This window comes from Carassius carassius, chromosome 23 (assembly GCF_963082965.1).
Source record: "Carassius carassius chromosome 23, fCarCar2.1, whole genome shotgun sequence".
NCBI lineage: Eukaryota > Metazoa > Chordata > Actinopteri > Cypriniformes > Cyprinidae > Carassius > Carassius carassius.
In genome coordinates this window covers 9,598,608-9,611,569 of record NC_081777.1, presented here as the reverse complement: position 1 = coordinate 9,611,569, position 12,962 = coordinate 9,598,608, and the positions used below count along the sequence as shown (strand labels likewise).

The window sequence follows — 12,962 nt, the reverse complement described above, 5'->3', positions numbered from 1 at the left end:
CTTATTGTCCCGAAAATTATACTAAAGCAAAATCTTGAGTATTTATTGTCTGATAAACATTAAAAACTGTCTGCGGAGGTTGAGTCGTCCTGCAACCAGCCCCCCACCGCCTGCTCATTGGCTGCAGCATCTTTTTTCTAAGTTCTAAAAAAATACTGTAGGCGAGGCTCGAATTTAGATATTCATTTATCTAATTAATCTATATGCACAAAGACAATACGACCTTTTTGTCCCCTTTTTGTTTTAAAGCTTGATGAAGAGAGCGCAAGTTGCTGCAGCTGCGAGGAGGACAGTGATGCACGAGTACAGGGGTGATTGACAGTTCGCGGCACTGTGTACAAAAAATAAGTTTAAGCTCATTAGCGTTAGAGTTAAAGAAAGGTCTGATTTACGCACTGTTACAACAGTCATTTTATTTATTTTTTTTACAATGACATTTGAGTTCATGATTTTAATGTTGTTGTTTCTTGTGGCAGACTAAAGAGTAATAACAGACGGTTGGTCTTTGAATAAAAATGTGTTTAGTTAAGGTTTGAAATTCATTATCTTTTATTATAGGCTACGAAGTCTAATATCATAAGCCCCCCATCCCATCACCCAAGACCGCAGACACCCCCCTTACCCCCCATTTAAAGCACTGATTATTATTATTATTATTATTATTACTGTTATTTTATGTTTGTCTTTGTATTTTATTTGCTATTACTGAGATTTTTCATAATTGCAAAAAAAAAAAAAAAACACACATACAGAGTCGGACAGGTTTGTTTCTCACTTCCGCTTGACAGAGAAGAAAATATTAACAATATTTTTCATGTTTTCAAACTTTTTTTTTTATTTTGTTTGTTTGTTGATGACAGACGGTTGATCTTTGAATAAAAATGTGTTTAGTTAAGGTTTGAAATTCACTATCTTTTATTATAGGCTACGAAGTCTAATATCATAAGCCCCCCATCCCATCAGCCAAGACCGCAGACACCCCCCTTTAAACTATGAAACTACGAACTATGGTCTTTTTCATTTAACACAAAACACAAGAGTACAGAGACAAGAGATCCACTGGAAATACAACTGCAACTTCAAAATAATTGTACCTGTTGTGTTTTATTTAATTCGTAAAGTATTACACAAATATAAACAATGGCTATTTATATAAATTCAGCGTGTGGCATTATTGATTTGCACAGATAATTAATACTTTGCCCTTTTCTTACTTTTAAAGTTATTTTTCCCAACATAGTAACAACATAGTTTTATGATCTGAGGGTAAAAAATCTGCAGAGTAAAATGATAACAAGGAAGTTTTACTTTAAAGTAAAGTAAAGTAAAGTAAAGTTACCTTAAAGGTGTAAGTTTATAGTCTGGTGGTGACCCAGACACTAGTACAGTATAAGTTGCCTAAACAATAGCTCAGCTGCTAGCAGAATCTAGTAACTAGCAATGTTTTTTCCAACAGTGTAGCGCAAATATCACTGCAATTGGTGGCAAATAACCACACAGTCTAATTATTTTACTTATCTATATCTTTTAACTCATTTTTTTAGTCTTGAGCAAGACTGTATGACATTAAATTAGGCAGTATTAGTAGTCAGTAGACTACCAGAAAACTATGGCTCTGAATAATTTATATCATGGCTAATAACATAATAATGCAACCACTTGACAAGTTGCAGTTTCAAAGTAGCTTGTGAAGGAGACAATGAATAGAAGTCCACCTTATTTCACCAAGGTCCACCCACTTGGAGAATTCTGGCCTTGTCATTGAAATATATCTGAGAACTCTATTAAGTAATAAAACAGCAACCTCTGAGCAATAAATCTTTATTTCAGTAAATCTGTTTTCCACCGTCAAACCTTTCTATCTCACACATAATCCCTTCCATATTACTTTAGGGAGGACAAGCTTACTGGCTTGAAAAATAACTAATGAACGAAAAGGATTTCTCCCATATATCATCATCTTCATTTACTAAGAAACCATGCAAGCATTGAGACCCTGTAGTTTAGTATCTCCATAACAGATCACACACACTCATAAACTCCATAAACCCAAATCTCTACAATGGGAAAACAGCAGGCAGTAGACTGATAGCTAACTCAGTCAGCTGATAAAAAGTAAAAGCTATGCTCAGCTATTATTAAAAAAAAAGCTATAAGAGACTAAACTGTATATATTGGTCCTGTATCCTTGGATCTCCATGTTCTAAATCACTCTTTCATGAGTCAAGGTTCACAAGACAAGAGAGCATGCTGAACTTTAACTTTTTAAAAATTGGTCTGAAAAGGCCCCCACTGAGTCTTGGTGACTAGTGATCATTAAAAGAATCTGACATATCAATACTGGAGTCAGTGGAATGACTCGCTGACTCTACGGTATTCAGGCCTAAAGCTTTATGCAGTTCTATACAAGCCAGGGTCAACAAATAATAATAATGGGGGCTTGAGGCAAAAATGTTCCCAAAAATTCAAGATATGAGGCTAACTGTTCCTAAATAGCCTAGCTCTGCAATTTTACCTCACACAACAACTTTTGATCAATTATTACTGTATTAAGTTGACTAATGGTTAAAGATCTGAGCTGGTGGTAATTTTTTTAGTGTCAGCTAAATATTAAATTAATAATGGTAATTAGCACTATGGAAATGAATACAAAGATCAGAGTACTGAACAAAAAGTCTTTTGTAAGAGTTTTCTCTTTTTGAAGAAGGTTGGGGAATGTTTAGGCTATCTTTGCTAATATATCAAGGTAAAGAAATTCAGCTATTTTGGTAGTGTCTGGTACAACTGAGTAAATGATGACAAAATAATTTTGGGGGGTGAATTATCCCTTTTAAATTTAGGGGTTTGTTCATATTACTATCACTAATGTGCACATTAATAGTAGTGCATTACTCAAATTACTCTGAGGGATAGACAACTGGATCAGAAAGCAAAGTACAGATTAGTGGTGGAAACTAGCTCAACCTTGAACCCAGCAGAGAGACTCTCCCATGAAGGTACTGCACATCAGCAGAGTAGAATCTGTGCCACAGTACACTGACCTAAATAAAATAAAATTCTATCAGAACTTTAGCCTACTTTGGTACCTTGCTGAGTGAGAGAACAGGCCTGAAGCAGCCAGATATCCTGTGAGAATGTTAGATAGACCTATGTCTTTGACCACTGCAGAGTTTAACAACTGCACTGAATCCCAACACATATCTTTTATATCTGAGGGAGAATTCAGGGGTGCTGGGTTGCTTTTCCCCCATCATGAAGGTGACAGTTACGTTACGTAACAACCAGTTACAGTTACTCATGATTACACTACATTAGCTACATTTTCTTTATATAACCAGACTTTTTTTTTGTGCTTTTTTTTAAATGGATTTACATGATTACATACAGATTACCTATGAGTACTATTACTACTTAAGAATCGTGTGTGTACTTACTGACCCTATATACAGTCTATTTTTACTATCAAATCGTTATAGTGGCCATTGTCAGCTTGCTCTTGCTCTGTTGCTTCATGAAGTGTAATAAAATATAGGCTATATTAATATCAGAGACTCTTTGCTAGCACATGCAGCTCCGAAGGTATTTAGAGTACAGTGTGTAGGAGGAGAAGAGGTGAGAATGCCAAATTGTTCTAAAATACTGAGAGAGTGAGTATTTTCATTTTGAATGTAGGTGTCTCTTACACAATGCATGAACCTTTTCTAACCCTGTATAGTTTAAAGTGCTGCGCATATACAATAGTGCAATATATATATACAATAGTACTGTACAGGGTAACACTTTAGAATAAGGTTCCATTAGTTAATGTTAGTTAGTGTATTAATTAACATGAACAAACAATGAACAATACATTTATTACTGTATTTATTAATCTTTGTTAGTGTTAGTTAAAGAAAATACAGTTATTCATTGTTAGTTCATCCTAATTCACAGTACATTAATGTTAACAAGCATAACTTTTGATTTGAAAACTGCATTAGTAAATGTTGAAATTAACATTAACTAAGGTTAATAAATGGTATAGAAGGATTGTTCTTGCTTAGTTCATAGTTCATTCAAGTAGTTAAAATTTAAAATTAAAAACATTTTAAAGTTTACATGATGTGCATTGTTGTAATACATGGGAATAGCAGCGAAACAAAACAGCCTTGACTAATAGGCTAGTTGTTTATTTGTTGACTTGGTTCACGGTAAATTTATGTCATTGTGTGCCATTTATAACAAGTACCATAAAACCCTGTATCTAAAAGCATGCACTGATTGCATATTTCAGTAACAAAAATAATGCCATCGAATCATAGATCTTCTTGACACCCCTCTCTCTTATAAATGCATTCGTTTGCATAGTAATAGAGGTTCTACCAACCAGTCTAACAAAGATTGAGACCCTACAAGCCAAACCCATTTAATAAATAACGAGCATTGGCAAAGCATGACAAGCACAGAGGAAGAAAGCGAGACGAGCGACCATCTGCATCTCTCACACCCAAACACTAACGCCTCCGTTGTATACCACCAGCACAGCTCTTCATTTCATGGATAAGAATTTCAACAGGAAAGGCAGAGATGGGCTACATTTAATCTAATCCCATGAAGCTTTTATGCCTGCCCATGAAAAGCAATTAAACTTGCAGTTCTTCACAAAGGACACAAAGGTAATTTCCCAACTGCTAAATTACTTCATTTGAGCAGTAGAGAAAAAAAAGGTACATGCAGAAATATATCCTACAGTTCACTATAAAATAAAACCAAGCATGTCAAACATGCTGTAATCTCTTCAAATTGTCACAGATAATCCCATTTTAGTACATTCTCCACATGAATGTTCTGAACAGATGCTGGTTGTAATCCAATGAGAATATGCTTGCCTTCTCTGAACCTACCCAAGTACAGATGTTGTATATATACTGTGTATTTACTCTCAACATCCTTCAGACAAGATACCTTTGCAGTCCATTCAATTTCGATGTACAACATGCACTTCAGCTACTCCCAATAACAAGACAAATGGAACAGTAAAAGAAAATTCCATTTGATGAGATGCTATAAAGTCTGTACAGCATGGGATTATATGATTGTCTGGAGCAACTGACTGCAGATTTTCTTTGTAGAAAAGGCACTGTGTAATGGAGACTTTGCAAAGAAACTTTAGTCGAATCAGAAAGAAGCCAATTGTATTGAATCTGACAGCAGCTACATCACAAACTGTAAGCAAATCTCATGCTTTTCTGTGAATGTTTTTGTTTTTTAATGGATAATGTTTTCAAATGATTTATGTGTAATTATTTTTCCTATGCAATGACGTTAACCAAACATATTCTGATATTCTGCTAACATTATAAGTGGCCCTCAAAGAACATATTAATTTAATTGAAACATTATGTCATTTAAAATAAAATATTTATTTTCCACTAACATACAAATTTCTGTCATGAAACTATAGATCTAACTCACTCTGATATAATCACATCATTATTTACATCGTGCAGCTGACTGGTTCTTTTCCAACACATTCTCACTCCCAACTCGTCACATATTGACACTTGGTCAGGACTCTTTGGCATCACTTTTTGACACACAGGGTACCCTTTTAGCATCATTTTTTCAGCGTACAGGGTCCTACATTGCTTCAAATAAGAAAGCCTTGGCGTCAGTATGCCAACACGAAAGGCATTGGGAATTTTATTGTTATGATTTAATTATATATTGGGTAATAATATTGCTATCATTGCATATTGTCAGACTCTGGGCCATGTTTTGTGTGTGTTTAGTATAGCCCATGGAGGGCTTTGATCCCGATTATAGCCCACGGAGCCCAGGAAGGGCTCCTGATCCCACTCAGGAAGGGCTCCATATCTCCCGTCAAGTCCAGGGAAGGCTCCAAATCCCCAGTTAAATTTTCTTTTGGGGGGGGGGGGTGTTGTACAGCGCGGGATGCGCCTTCTGGGAGAGGGGAGTAATATCGGACTCTGATTCATGTATTGTGTATGTTTTGCTCCTCTTGTAACTCCATTGACCTTATACGGTCCTTCCTGTTCCTGTCCTGATTGTGTGAATTGTTTCCAGCCGTGTTTATTAATTTGTTCCCAGGTGTTTCCCATTGGTATCTGTGTATTTATAGTGTGTTCTGTCTCCAGTTCATCGTCAGCTATTAAATGTCATTCTTTTCTCCTGATGTCTCCCGTCTTGTGATCCCCAGCGTGCCGTTAATAAAACCCCTGTGATTTACTTTATTCCTCGTCTTTGCGCTCTTTCGTTCCTGTGTTCCTAGTGTGTGAGTCGTGATACATATATGTTGGGGTGGGATTTCTAAAAGTAAAAAGTAAACTGTTTTATTTATATTACACTATTTACACATTTATGAGCACTTAACCCAACTCCTGGCCCTAAAGCTACTATTTGTCAATAAAACACAAGATATAACAGGCAGATACAAATACAGTGATAATTTATTCAAAAAGTAATTCATATTCCAAGACTTCTGAGGCAAAACAACTGATTTGTGAGAGTAATAGATGTGATTACCATCTCCATCCACCGTAAAGCTCATCCTGTGTGCTGCAGTTTGTGTGCAAATTTAAACAACAACAAAAAAAAGCTGGCAGAAGAAGCCTTTCATCAGCCTTGGTTGTGAAAATCTTGGCTCTTATGTGTCTTGTGATGATTGCTTCATGCTATGGCAGTATCTTTTTGAATAAGAATGCGTTAATGGAGCAGGATCATTTTCAGTGATTAAATCAAATGACGAGTTGGGGGTGAGAACGTGTCTTTTCACATCAGCATTGAATGAACTTGCTGCTCAACATTCAAACACTTGGCTAATGCTTGCTGTAGCAGTTGCAGCGCACTTCAGAAACCCTCCACCTTTCACAGCTCCACCTTGGTAGATGCTATGGGGTGATTTTGTGAGTTATATATGTTATATGTGCATCAGCAGTATTTTTTACATGATCACAGCAGAATGTCTGTAGATGTACTGCCAGTAGTAAGTCTCGGTACTTGCTCTGCAGCAGCAACAGCCGCGCAGCAAATCTGTTCCACCTATACCAAACACATTAACATTGCCATGTATATTACCACACTCATCTTTCAGAGAGATGACATGACACAAATATTAAAACTAATACTTCTGTCAACTGGATGGATATATATATATATATATATATATATATATATATATATATATATATATATATATATATATTGTTGGGTGCTGCCCCTTTAAGAACGTTGTTTCAGTGGCTCATGTGATAGCTGACGAAAAGGGCACACGCAGTTGAAAAAGAGACAGAAAAGACCATGTTGTTCTCATGTTGAAGCTTGTTAAACTTCTATAATAATTGCAGATTGAAACTATAACTTGAACTGTATATTCCCAGCGTGGTGAGTAATTCTTGTGTTGTTTAAGTCAGGGGTTCCCAAACTTTATCATGACAAGGCCCCCATAATACCACTAGGTTCTGGCCAAGGCCCCCTTTTTGCATGATGTGTTATTGAACCCATCGACAATACCTACTACGGCAAATGTAAATAAATAAACAAATAAAACATCTGGGTGAACATCCATTGACATTTATTAATGTTGTAATAACAACATTTGTATGTGAGATCATCATATATGGTAATTTCAATATCTTCAAATCTGGAACAGTAATTTCATCATTCAACATTGTATCTGTGTGTGTCAGTCAGTGAAGGGAAAAAGAAAGATCTTAAAGAGAGTGTGTGTGTGTGTGTGTGTGTGTGTGTGTGTGTGTGTGTGTGTGTGTGTGTGTGTGTGTGTTTGTGTGTGTGTGTGTGTGTGTGTGTGTGTGTGTCAATGGGAGTGCTTGGCCTGGTTGCAACATTCAACACTGAGAGAGAGAGGGGATCTTAATGGGACAGATGGGCCTGGTGGCTTCTACATAGTTTGTCCAGCCTGGGCTTTATGTCTGTCAGTACAACACGCATGTCACTCTCCACATTTAGATGTGCTCTGTGTTTTGTTTTAAGTTCTTTTAAAGTTGAAAAACCAGACTCACACAAATAAGTGGTTGCAAAAGGAAGAAGGAATTTCAGAGCACTCTCAGCTACGATGGGAAAGTCATTTCTTACATACATCCAGTAGTTAGAGAGAGAAAGAGTCTCAAATTTAATTTTTAAATCCCATGAAGAAGTCATCCCAATCAGCTCCTCTTGTGATTTTAAGTCCAGACAAGAGCCTACATCAGGGGCAAATGGGTTCCTTACCCAGTTTAGATGGGTGCTGTCAATGTCAGGGAAATATTCTCTGAAATATCCCTGGAGGTGCTCCAGGTGTGATTGTATCAGTGAAGAAATGGTGTCCAACTCACCACCAGATGACAGCAGCTCTTGGTGTAAAAGTGGGAACATTTCTGTAATTCCCTCCTTGAGCGTGTTTGACCACAGCATAATCTTCAGGATAAAAGCACGCACTTTGTCTTGCATATGCACTATGTATGTGTCACGCCCTTGCATGCTTTGGTTAAGCACATTCAGATGACAAAAAATGTCAGCCATATATGCAAGTTTGAGAATCCAGGCTTCATTTGTAAAACGGTCAGCCAGCTGATGTTTCTCAGACAAGAGAAACTCTGCAACCTCCCTCCGCAACTCATACACACGGTTCAAAACTGCCCCTCGTGAAAGCCAGCGTACGTTTGAGTGAAGAAGCAATCCATCAAAACGGGCTCCCATTTCTTTACACAGAATAGCAAAAAGTCTGTGTTTCAAGGGGCGTGCTTTAATGAAGTTTACTACGTGTATTACTTCCTGTAGTACCTCGTTAAGCTCATCATCCAACCGTTTAGCCACCAGTGCTTCTCGATGGGCCTTCTGTTTGATGAGAGCTGTCACCCCCACTGTTCTTCCCAGTCATAGCCGCGGCCCCGTCAGAACACACACCCACGCAACGAGACCAGTCAAGTCCATTTGAATTAATATATTCGTCCAGCACTTGAAAAATCTCTTTCCCGGTGGTTCTACTTTCAAGTGCTTTACAAAACAGTATTTCCTCAACGAACATTTCTTGGGAAATGAATCATATGTACACAAGCAACTCGGCAGCGTTTGCCACATCTGTACTTTCATCTAGCTGCAGCGCAAAATATTCACTAGCTCTCACCTGGTCCAACAGTTGAGCAGACACATCCTCAGCCATGTCTCCAATACGTCTGCTCACAGTGTTATCAGAGAGTGGTACAGCGTCAATTTTCTTGGCAGCATCCTCACCCAGTAGCTCTTTAACAATGTCTTTAGTAGCTGATAGTATCAAATCCTCTCCAATTGTGTGCGGCTTCTTAGCTCGCGCAATGTGAAAGGAAGCCAAAAACGATGCCCTCAATGCTCTCCCAGGGACAGTAGCTTGCCACACGAATGTTGCTGACTGCCTGGTCAAATGTTCTTCCTTTCTTTTAAAAAAGTCAATTGGTTTTTCGGCCTCTGCTGGATGCTTCTGGTTCAGGTGACGTTGAAGTTTTGATGGTTTTAAGCATTCGTTGGAGAGTATCTCGAAGCAGAGAACGCATTTGGGGCACTCGTGTCCATTCTTGTGTGTGACGCAGGTAAATCCATACTTAATGTATGCTGCCTCATACCTACGAGTCTAAATCGGCCAGGAGTTCGTTTTCTGATTTTTTTATCTGAGGTTTCAATTGCTGGCTCGTCAGGTTTTTTCCTTTTTAAAAATCTATCCATTTTGATAGAGGTTTGACAGAGTTAGCCAGCTAACTAAATAAATAGCTGAATAGCTGAGCACTGGCGGTTTTTACCAAGGCTACACTGACAGATTACGTGTACCAGCCAATCAGAAAGATTAGCATTAAAAGTTGAATGTTCAGATATCGACAAATTATTAGAATGCTATTTCATAACAATACTCATAATAATAATAAAAATATATATTTTTTTTATATTTGTAAAATATTTATACAAATTTTTTTTTTTTTTTGCTTTTTTCTTCCAACTTGCTGCGGCCCCCCTGGCGCTACATGGCGGCCCCCACTTTGAAAACCACTGGTTTAAGTAATCTGAGGTTTCTAGAGTTATCTCTATGTACAGTAGATTGATATTTTCGATTAGCGCCATAGCGCCTAAACGGTTAATATTATATACTGTTTGCCGTTTATGTAGACATATGTTGTTTATTATGTTATTTGTTGAAATATTCGTGCAACATGTTGCATTTAGTTTGTAGACAAAGTTGAATGCAAGTCTGTGACACGAGAGATTGTTCCAGAAATTCATATTGTATCACATGTGATAATGTTTAATGCTAATGTGATATGTGAAACATTGCTAAATAGTAATTGTGAACTGTTTGTGTTTACAGTCTGACCGCACTTGTATGCATATATAAACATGAAAGAATTCTAAACTACAAGTAAACAACAACAACCAATCAACAAATGTGTACGGTGTGAGTTCTGCACTAGTGGAATAAATAACAAAATCAAGTTCCAAGTTAATGTTATCATTTCACGGGTAACATTAAAGTCAAATACGAGGAAAAAAGAAAATTAATAACAACATGGACCAAGAAACAGAAGACAGTTCTACCCCAGATCAACAACAAAATGGTCTCAAGCGTCAACGTGGAGGTGCAAAGGCTGCTGTGACACGCTTGATGACACAGATTACAACCGCTATGAACTGTAATCAGCCTAAAGAGGTAGAGATGAAACTTGCTGCTTTGGATCAGGCTGTTATGCGGTTTCATGAGATCCATGACATATATCATAAAACATTAGAAGATGATGATGACCTAGATGCTTCTAAAGGCTATTTAACATCAGTCCTGCGGGATGTGCAAGACTTACAGCACACAGTCTTAAGCTGGTTTGAAGACTTTTAGCAATCAATGGAATTTCCTGATGCATCAAACTTCCAAGAGGAACAGCAAATGCTTGATGAAGCTGTTAAACCGCAAATGTCTCCTGTAGACCAACTATCTACCCAGCTTCAAGAGCTACAGAATCTAAGACAGAAAGAAAATAAAGAGTTCTCTGTGCTTTTAGCTCAACAAGAAGAACGTCTGTGTGCAGAGTTTAAACTACAACTTCAGCAAGCTGAATTTGAAATGGATGGACTAAAAGGCTTACTGAAACTCAAAGATGCTGAGATGGAGGAAAATAGACGAAAGGCTGAGTTAACGACAATAAACAAAGATCTCTCAACTCCTGTCTCAGGTAACCCATCCTTTAACTTTCGTCCATCATTCTCATCAGTAAACGAGAATTCTTCATGTCAACTACTGGAACTGTCAAGGCAACAGTATCAGTCACACATTGATTCCATGCACTTACCACCTGTTGGCATAATCAAATTCGATGGAGAACCCTTAAAGTACTGGCAGTTCATCAGATTGTTTTCCTCAGTGATTGACAAAGAGACAGTGCCAGATCAAGAAAAACTCACTCGTCTGCATCAGTACACTGTCGGTCAAGCTAGAGATGCTATCTCGCACTGCTTGTACAACCCTGACTCTAGCCTGGGCTATGCAGAAGCCATGACTATTCTGAAAAGACGTTTTGGCAATCCATATGCAATATCACAAGCATGGGTCGACAAGGTGCTCAATCACAAAGACATTAAAGACAACAAGCAGTTGCAAAGCTTTGCAGACATTTTGCGTAGCTGCCGAGATACTCTAAAGGCAATGAAGTGTGAGGATGAGCTCAATGGTGGACGCACTTTGCTACAGATTGTAGAAAAGCTGCCTGAAGACATAAAAAAAGATGGCTCACAATAAATTATGAGATAATCAAATCTGGACGTTTACCAAAGTTGGAAGATGTAGTCAGTCTTGTTGAATCTGAAGCCACTAAGAGAGCTGATCCTATCTTTGGGAATCTTCTAACACCTGCCAGTCTAAATTCTCCTGCGAGTTACAAATCAAATGCTAAATCAAGCTTCAATAAGAAAAGGCAGACCTTTGCAATCGTGTCAGTTACTACTGAATCCACCATATCATTTACACCAAAGATAACTTCAAGATTTAAATGTCCAAAGTGCAATGACGGACATTTCCTGAACCAGTGTCAAGCTTTCAGAGCTTTGTCTGTTCAAGAGCGTTTGGCCTTTGTTCAGTGAAAGCAACTCTGCCTGAACTGCTTTATGAAGGGTCATCGTAGCACAATCTGTTCTCGCAGCTGGGTATGCAAAGTGCCTGGATGTGGGAAAAAAACACAACAGTTGGCTACACTCTGCCATCGTAGCTTCTGACAACGACAAAAGCCAATCTACTAATCAAGCTACTGAAGATGAATCAGCTGTCGACCCGTCACAAGCCATTCAAGCACATGCTACCAGAAAATGCAGTGAAGTCAGTCAAAAGAAGATTGCACTTCCCATTTTGCCTGTAGTAGTTTCAGACAGACACAAACGATTCTCTATGAATGTCTTTGCTTTGCTTGATAGTGGCTCAAATGGGACCTTCACGTCTAAGACCCTAGTTAATGCTCTTAAACTGGAATCACGCAAAATGAACATAAAACGGAACACTATGGAGACCAAAAACCTCAATGTAGTCACCTTAGCAATGGATCTACGAGTTGAAGATGCTCAACAAAGGAACTCTTTCCTGATGAAAGGAGTGCTCTGTCGAGATCACTTGAACATAAGTCTAGACAGCTTAGTCACACAGCTGGAGCTGTTTCAGTGGCCGCATCTGCGGGAAATTGCGGATGAAATCAGTCTACCTGATGCTGATCTAGCTGATGAGGTTCACATGCTAATAGGTCTAGACCAACCAGACATACTTGCTCCTCTTGACACATGCTGTGGTGAGTCTGGCGAACCAAATGCAATTCTTACTGGCCTGGGATGGACACTCCATGGACCAGTAGCTGATGGCTCTACATCTGTTTCTGCCAATTTTATTCGAGCTGACCATTCTCTACAACAAGCAGTTGAAAGATTTTGGAAATTGGATGATCCAGTCCATGTGAACCATGATTCGCAGT

General features: G+C 38.2%; 2 protein-coding genes and 1 long non-coding RNA gene across 4 annotated transcripts in view; 2 read left to right on the top strand and 1 right to left on the bottom strand.

Moving 5' to 3' along the window:
- The window catches only part of LOC132101326 (uncharacterized), a 963,607-nt gene that overhangs the window by 635,163 nt on the left and 315,482 nt on the right, over positions 1–12,962 (top strand). The window lies entirely within an intron of this gene.
- The window catches only part of kiaa1549lb (KIAA1549-like b), a 119,899-nt gene that overhangs the window by 88,663 nt on the left and 18,274 nt on the right, over positions 1–12,962 (bottom strand). The gene's annotated exons all lie outside the window — the stretch shown is intronic.
- On the top strand, positions 7,294–11,824 carry LOC132101883 (uncharacterized). Its single transcript, XM_059507113.1, has 2 exons — positions 7,294–7,383; positions 10,331–11,824. The coding sequence occupies exon 2, from the start codon at positions 10,859–10,861 to the stop codon at positions 11,747–11,749; it is 891 nt and encodes a 296-aa protein (XP_059363096.1). The 5' UTR covers positions 7,294–7,383; positions 10,331–10,858; the 3' UTR covers positions 11,750–11,824.

Coding starts and splice junctions, on each gene's coding strand:
- LOC132101883 (XM_059507113.1), top strand. CDS start 10,859: ATGGAATTTCCTGATGCATCAAACTTCCAAGAGGAACAGCAAATGCTT.